The sequence below is a fragment of the Salvia hispanica genome, chromosome 3, assembly GCF_023119035.1.
Source record: "Salvia hispanica cultivar TCC Black 2014 chromosome 3, UniMelb_Shisp_WGS_1.0, whole genome shotgun sequence".
Lineage (NCBI taxonomy): Eukaryota > Viridiplantae > Streptophyta > Magnoliopsida > Lamiales > Lamiaceae > Salvia > Salvia hispanica.
Genome location: NC_062967.1, coordinates 20,470,335 through 20,479,010, shown reverse-complemented (window position 1 = coordinate 20,479,010; position 8,676 = coordinate 20,470,335). Strand labels below are relative to the sequence as shown.

Sequence of the window (8,676 nt, the reverse complement as noted above, 5' to 3'; positions counted from 1 at the left end):
AAATGACTTGGTGGTGTTCTCGTGGATCGTTAACAACATCGAGAACGATATTGTCGTCGACTTCGCGCACCATCTGACTGCCAAAGCGCTGTGGGACAGCCTTGCCGTGACCTTCGAGAACAAAACCGATAAATACCACTTCTACAACCTGGAAGAGGAAGCAATAAACATCAAACAAGGAAACCTCGATTTGGAAACTTATTACTGGAGAATCTACGGTTTGTGGATCAATATCGATAGAAGCCAGAAGCAACCGATTAGTTTCGAACACACTCGAATGAGAAACGATTGATTAAATTTCTGACCGGATTGAATCAGGAATACGATTCGATCCGTAGGGACATCTTGAAGGAAGAACCGACCCCATCACTAGAACAAGCCTATGGATGGGTGAAGACGGAGGCGGCTCGACGTAAAATCATGCCACTGGCATCGTCCTCACCCACCGGAGAAGCCAACGGCAGCAATGCCGATTCGTCATTTGGGGGTGAAATCGGAGTCGGGCTCGCAGCAATCGGACAGAACTCCAACCCCCAGAACCAGCGCCCACCGTACCGCGTCGCTCCACTACGTCCCTCCGCCGCCATCCGATTGGGAAACCCATGCCCCGACACCTCAAAACTGTGGTGCTCACACTGTGGAAAACAGAAGCACACATGGAGACGTGCTTCAAACGGGTAGGGTACCCAGAATGGAGGGAGGAGTGATGGAAATCGAGAGCAGGGGCGGCGGCGCAGGCGAAGCTCGCGGTGGGGGTAAACAGTGATGGAACTCCACGACGAATTGACGGAGGAAATCATGGGGAATCAGGTGGACCGGCGCCGAGGCGTCAGGAGGACCAACCCCTCAGCGGCAACGTGAGAGGTGCCGAGAATTTCGCGGAGAGCACGACGGGAATCGGTGGAACGGTGCAAGGAGGTAACGGGTTTGGGTTAATCCAAAACATTAAGTTAAAACCTGCATATTTTCAATTAAAGCCCCCTAGAAATTGGAAATATTGAAAAATACCCCATGTTGTTAATATTTGCCCCCCTGACTGCCCAAAAATTACAATTGAACCCTAGATAGGTCGAGAATATTATATTTTCCCCAATTATGTGTCTGAAAATCGTTTTGAACCTCTACAAGAAACTTCCGCTGCATTGCATGTTCATAATGTGATTGATAAACATTCTAAAGGTTGGATATTTGATTGTGGGGCAACTGATACCATGACTCCGTAAAGGGATGATTTTAGTTTTGGTAATGGGACGAAGTCATATATTAGAACTGCTAGTGGGGAATTGATTACCGTTGAAGGATCAGGCACAATTGAAATTTCACCTACACTTAGACTGATGAATTGTCTATATGTTCCTACTTTATCTCAGAGACTGATGTCCATTAGTCATGTGACCAAGGAATTGAATTGCACGCTACTAATGCACCCCGACTTTTGTATTTTGCAGGATATTCAGACGAGGAGGATTCTTGGGCGTCGCACTGAGAGGCAAGGACTATTACGTGGACGAGATAGCTCAACAGGGTAGTGCAATGCTGGCTCACGGATCCACGAAAAAGGAAACTTGGCTCTGGCACCGAAGACTAGGACACCCTTCTCCTGGTTGCTTTAAATTGCTTTATCCGAACCTTCCAATTTCTTCTGATTTTTCATGTGAAACTTGTGTTTTGGCCAAGAGCCATAGACAGTCTTTTAAGCCTACAAATACTCGTGTGAAATCCATGTTTTCTTTAGTACACTCTGATGTTTGGGGTCCCACACCAGTGGTGGGCGGGAATGGATTTCGATACTTTGTGATTTTTATTGATGACTGCACTAGAATGACATGGGTTTATTTTTTGAAAAACAAATCTGATGTGTTTGATAGATTTACCTCGTTCTTTAAATTGATTGAGACACAATTTCATACCACTATCAAAATCCTTATGTCAAATAATGAGAGGGAATTCGTTAACAGTGCTATGACCCAATTTTGCACATAAAAGGGAGTGATCCACCAAACCTCGTGTGCCTGTACACCAGAACAAAATGGGGTTGCCGAACGGAAAAATATGACAATCCTAGAAATGACCCGAGCCATAATGATTGAATCCAAAGTCCTGAAACATTTTTGGCTAGAAGCAGTTGCTACATCCATCTACCTCTTCAATCGTCTTCCTAAAAAAATCCTGAATATGAAAATCCCCCTTCATTCCCTATCCAAACAAGCCAAAATACCCGAACACTTGAACCTTCAGCCCAAAGTCTTTGGTTGTACCGTCTATACTCATATCCAAAACATAAGAGAACCAAACTATCACCTTGTGCAACCAAATGTGTCTTCGTGGAGTATGGAGTGAATCAAAGAGGCTATAGATGCTATGACCCGTCCACTCGAAAAATCACCACTACCATGAACTGCATTTTCCTGGAAACCGAGTTTTTCTATCATACCCACCTTAGTAGTCAGGGGGAGAGTGGTCCGAGCAATTCCGAGGACTATCTAAGTTGGGTTGTACCATTGCTAAGCTCCTCGATTGGGGAACCAACAGATCCAGTGGTAGTCACTGCCGCCGAGCACGTCTAACCACAAGAACCCTCTCATCCGCTCCCAAACGATCCTCCTCCGACGATATCCGAGGTAATCCTTGAACCGAATGTTGTTGAAAGTATAGTTATTACTGATCCGGTTGATACAGTACCCCAAGAGGTTGATAACACCGTGGACGAAGACACCGGAAAATATATGCTTCCTTTCAAAAGTACAAGGGGGATTCCAACGAAACGATATTCCCCCGAAAAGATAGGGAAGAAGAGCCGTTATGGGGTGGCAAACTTTGTGCAAGGAAATCTGACTAAGATGGCTCGAGCGTTTGAGGCAGCTCTATATGAACAAGAAGAAATCCCACAGACAGCCGATGAGGCAATGAAGCATAAGAAATGGAGTGAAGCCATGCTTATTGAAATGAAGGCCCTGATAAAGAATAATACGTGGAATAAAAGCAAATTGCCTGAAGGAGCTAGAATTGTCAGATGCAGATGGGTATTCACGATAAAGAGAAGGCCAGATGAGACAATAGACTCAGACGTATGACGTGGACTATGCTGAGACGTTCTCTCTGGTTGCTAAGATCAATACCGTGCGGGTTTTATTCTCGATTGCTGCAAATAAGGATTGGCCGCTCCACCAGTTTGATGTGACAAATGCATTCCTGCACGGAGAGTTACCCAAGCCAGTATTTATGGAACCACCACCTGATTTCACAGGAGATTTTGTAGATGGGGAAGTTTGCCAGCTCAAGAAGACACTATACGGGTTGAAACAATCGCCTCGAGCGTGGTTTGGGAGATTTACAAAAGTGATGAAGAAGTACGAATATGAACAGAGTAATGCGGACCATACTTTGTTTATCAAGAAAAGAGGAGGAAAGATCACATGCCTGATTGTATATGTAGACGACATGATCATTACTGGAGATGATGAGGAAGAGATAGTCGAATTGAGGAAGAACTTATTCCATTAGTTTGAAATGAAGGATCTTGGTCTCCTCAAATACTGGAGATAGAGATGCTAAGGTCAAAGAAGGGAATCTTCATAAATCAGAGAAAGTATATACTTGACTTGTTGGCCGAGATAGGGATGATCGATTGTAAGCCCACAGATACTCCTATGGTGCAGAATCATGGATTGCAGATAGTGTAGGGAGCAAAGTCGACCGACAGGGGGAGATATCAGAGGTTAGTCGGGAAACTTATCTATTTATCTAATACTAGACCAGATATTGCGTATGCAGTTGGAGTAGTAAGTCAGTTTTTTTGCATGCACCGCAAGAAGCACATTGGGAGGCGGTTTTGAGAATAGTGCGGTATCTGAAAGGAACAACTGAACATGGACTTATGTTTGAGAAGCATGGACACATGGAGATACATGGTTTTACTGATGCTGACTGGGCAGGGAATCCAAATGATAGGAAATCGACCGGAGGGTATTTCACATTTGTGGACAGGAATCTTGTAACATGGAGAAGTAAGAAGCAAAAGGTAGTAGCACTTTCTAGCGCAGAGGCAGAGTTTAGAGGAATCAAAAGTGGACTGACAGAGATATTATGGCTGCTAAGACTGATGACGGAATTGGATCTTCGACCTGCCCTTCCTTGTAGATTGTTTTGTGACAACTAGCGGCCATTAGTATCTCGGAGAATCCGGTGCAACATGATAGAACCAAACATGTGGAGGTAGACAGACACTTTATCAAGGAGAACATTGAAGCAAAAGTGGTGGAAATGTCGTATGTCAAATCTGAAGATCAGTTGGCGGATATCTTGACAAAGGCAGTGAATTCGAAGTCATTCCAAGAAGTACTATGCAAGCTAAGCATTGGGAATCCCATTACTTAGCTTGAGGGGGAGTGTTAGAAGAAATATCACGAAAGATCAGGGAAATTATATGCATTTGATATGGGAGAATATTGTGCCTTATATAGAATAGCAATTATTGTAAATTAGATTTACCATGTGTAGTGATATTCTAGCCTATATATTCTTGTAATTTATGTATCATTGACAGACAGAATAAAACAACCGATTCTCCCATTGAATTTCTACATTGAGAGAATAAAATATCACTGCTCTTCAATCTTCACACCTCAAAATTCTCTTGATTTGGGGTTTATTGTTACAAGAAAACAACACATATAATCTTCTCCAAAATATGCAAAATGACATCTAATGAGTTATGAGGGAAACAAAATGGAGCAAAATCTGCACTCTTTAATTCCAAACATAGACATTTAAATCTAAACAGATATAGTAAAACATTAACTCAGAAGTAACAAAAAATGTATTTATTTATTCAAATCAGCACTTCTGAAAGGCTTGATGTTAATGCAACTGTGATTCCTTAAAAAAAGAGGCCTAATTTCTGGTGACACCAACTCTCATGAGAGCAAGATAAGTTACAAGTCTGTAGAACACAAGCATCACAGCCATGGCACCCACTGACAAAATGGTCCCTGACGTGCTAATCCCCACCGATTTTACCGAGGGAAAATCCCTGACAAGGCAAGTCTTATTCATACCACAATCGTAGGTCTGATCATACTTGTACTGTGACGCTAGCAGAAGCTTGAGTGAGTATTGGTTGATCGAAATGTACTTGACCCAAGCTATGAAGACGGGGACGTGCTGCACATAAAAGCCACTGCCCAAGCCGAAGGCTAACATGATCACGGACCCAAATGTAGTGGCTGTCTGTTGGTCCATCACCACAGCCCCAATAGCCAGCCCAAGTCCCTGGGAGATCAACACGTTGTAGAGGATCACAAACAGGCCTGAGAAGAAGGCCCCGGCAGTAGGCTTGAGGCCTGCCATCCAATAGACTATGGCATAGAAGACGGTGGGGAGGACTAGCTCCATGGGTAGGTCGCCTATGGTTAGGGCCATGAAGAACGAGGAGAGACGGTACATGCCTGAGGTCCTCTCTTTCGTTAGCATCATGCGTTCTTTAGGGATAGTAAAGAGGGCCTGGAATAGGGGGTATAACCCCCAAAAATTTGAGATGAAGAATAAGAGCCCGACCTGCATTATCGATCATAAAAACTTGTGTCAGACCATCGCACACAATTGAGGGTTGGTGGGGCGCTTAAGCCCCACCAATAAAACGTCTTCAATTAATGGGGGACGTAGGGAGTAGTATTTATGCAAAAGCCCCTTCCAGCCAAACTGAAAACTCAAAAAATCGAAAATTTCAAAAAATTTATGTGCCTAACCTGGTCTTGCAAGTGATTGATGGTGGACTGCCACCAATAGATTCCAATTAAAAAAGCAACTATCAAAACTTGTACAATCTTGATTGTTGAGAAAAACTGGTGTTTTCTTTCTTTGATTCCTCTCCTAAGCAAGACTGAGAATTGATCCAACCATGTATTTGACCAACCCTTGAGCATCCTATCATTTGATGAAGTGTGAAGACTGCCATCCACAGCAAGCTCCATCTTCACAACCTTTGATAGTTGTGTTTTATAAGCTTTCACCAAACTCTGCTTTACCGCTTCTTGATCTTCATTCGTATCTGCCGTTGCAACTCCTACGAAAAAAAAAGCAATAGATTCAAGTACTGAAGCAAGATCAAGAAAGAAAAACAAGGAATTACACCAACCATTGGCAAGATCAAGCAAGAAATCAGCCGGATTCATGGCAACACTAAGCGAAAAGCCAACACTCGAAAAATAGGTCAAAACATCAGCTCCTTTGCCGAAGTACAAAGGGTTCCCTTCCGACATCAAGAGAACCTTGTGAAACATGTAAAACAGCCTGCTCGAGGGCTGGTGAATGGTCATCACGACCGTGCGGGCCCCATTCGCCAGCTCCCACAGCGTAGACACGATCTTCTGCGCGGTGGTGGAGTCTAAACCAGATGTAGGCTCATCAAGAAACAACAAGCTCGGGTTAATAAGCATCTCCTGCCCAATGCTGACGCGTTTCCTCTCGCCCCCGGACACCCCCCTAAGGAATGGCCCTCCTATGATGCTATTCCTGCACCTCGTCAGCCCGAGGTGCGCTATCACAGCCTCCGCGTGCTCAGCCTTCTCGGCCTTGGTGAAGGAATGGGGCAGGCGCAGTAGGGCAGTGTAGACTAGCGTCTCTGTGACGGTCAGGTTAGGGTAGAGCACGTCGTCTTGGGTGACAAAGCCGATATTGCGCTTCATCGCGTTGGAGAACGGCCTGTCATTGTAGGTAATGTTGCCGGTGAGGTCGCCCCCTAGCCGGCCGCCGAGGGCCGTCAGCAGCGTTGTCTTGCCACTGCCCGAGGGCCCCAGCATTGCCAGCATTTCACCGGGAAAAACGCTGCCCGAGACTCCGTTTAATATTACCCTCTTTTCTGATTTTGTTTTCTTCTTAAACAAGCCTCCCGCCGGCTGGATTCTGATCTTGTACACAACCTCATCAAACTGCATTTGCATTCGAATTAATATGTAAGAATAACGATTTTTTTTTTTTTAAGAAGATCAACAATGGTTTCCCACCTACACCCATGATGACTCAGACCTCGACCAATTGGTTAGAGGGGAAGCGTGTTACTGAGCTACGGTTCATTGTAATGAATAGAGACTCTTTAATTGTTCATGCGTGTATGATAACAACATATAGACAAATGTAAAAAGATGATAGGATTATATCAACTATTAATATGACTTAGATGGATTGCTCATAAATAATGACTACTAATTTAGTAAATTAAACTCTGTAATGTTCTTTGCCCAAAGCAGGAAATACCTAGACATATAATGAACCATTAATAGTTCATATGCATGTATTGTAACAACATATAAACAAAAGAAACAAAGATGACAGGACTATCTCGACTATTAATTCGTGATAGGTAGATTGTGTAAAAAATGGGTCACTCGTCCTTTTAAAGTTATGCTCCAAAATACAAAATATATTTACTACAGAATAATTAAACAAAAAATTTCATTACATAAAAACTAACTACTATAACCACAAAAAATTTAAACTATCTAATATATAAAAAAGTAAACATGACCGCAAATTAAATTCTCGAATTCGTACCAAAGTATTAAAATATTACTACTAGTTAAAATTAAAATAAATTGTAACTACCTAATACTCCCTCCGTCCAATAATAGGAGTCTTATTTAATTTGGACACGAATTTAAGAAATGTATAGAAAAGTGTGTTGAATCAGTTATTGAAATGTGAGTCTCACTTACATATAGTATCAGTTTTATAATAAATATAAGTGAAATGTGTGACCTATTTACCATCTATGATAAAAGTGAAATAAGACTCTTATTGTGGGACAGACAAAAATAACAAAATATGACTCTTAGTGAGACGAAAGGAGTATCTAAAATAGAAAATACAAAAAAGAAAATCTAATTCATACAAATACATTAAAATATAAATCAGTTAAAAATAAATACAATAAATATATAAACTACCTAATACTTAAAAATTAAATAGAAAGAACATAAAAACGACCTGCAAATATAAAAATTGTTGGTAAAGGAACCGCTAGGCCATAACACCTTTTGCATTACAAACGTGAATATTGCAATAAGATTATAAGAACACATTTATTTGGGATATATTATGAGCTAGATCTGCTAGTCTTCCAAACTTACAATAAAGATAACATGTTAGAAATAGGCCACTCACCTCCTTAAAAGGCCTTAAAGGAGGAGAGTAACCCGCTCATCTATAGAAGAGTAACAATCACCAACATGTCGTTATGGATTTCAAAAGATTGTTCATGAATAATGACGCGTATATTAAACTCAATAATTTTCTTTATCCCCAAAAAAAGAACACCATAGACATATAATAAACCATCAACAGTTCATGCATGTGAAAAAAAAATTATATTATTACCTTGAGAGTGAGGGGAATATTGGCTCGAGCAAAAATGGGAGGAGAAATTTGGGGGTGGCGATTCTGAGCTTCGAGGTCAGCCATCTTCTCTCAGCAGAAGTGAAGAGAGCAAGGTGCATGGTGAAGGTATAAATAGAGAGAAAGAGAGATAGGACAATGGGAAATAAATGAGTGTTGCGTAAGCTAGGAGGTGTTGCTTCATCAGACTACTCCACCTTTCCCTATTACCCGCTGCATTTATTGCATTCTTTCTCATAAAAATATGCCTTTCTTTATTTTCTTATTTGTAAAAGTGGACAACAA

The 8,676-nt window shown here is 41.8% G+C and overlaps 1 protein-coding gene across 2 annotated transcripts; it reads right to left on the bottom strand.

Annotated features, from left to right (window-relative positions):
- Window positions 1–4,808: 4,808 nt before the first annotated feature.
- LOC125216274 (ABC transporter G family member 9-like) lies at window positions 4,809–8,457 on the bottom strand. 2 transcript variants are annotated; one of them, XM_048117947.1, is made up of 4 exons: window positions 8,374–8,457; window positions 6,137–6,929; window positions 5,748–6,064; window positions 4,809–5,556 (listed from the first exon to the last, which is right to left on the bottom strand). In XM_048117947.1, the coding sequence occupies exons 1-4, from the start codon at window positions 8,455–8,457 to the stop codon at window positions 4,894–4,896; spliced, it is 1,857 nt and encodes a 618-aa protein (XP_047973904.1). In that variant the 3' UTR covers window positions 4,809–4,893. The 2 variants fall into 2 exon arrangements, with proteins under 2 accessions (XP_047973904.1, XP_047973903.1); XM_048117946.1 differs by having other exon boundaries at window positions 5,748–6,929.
- Window positions 8,458–8,676: the final 219 nt, after the last annotated feature.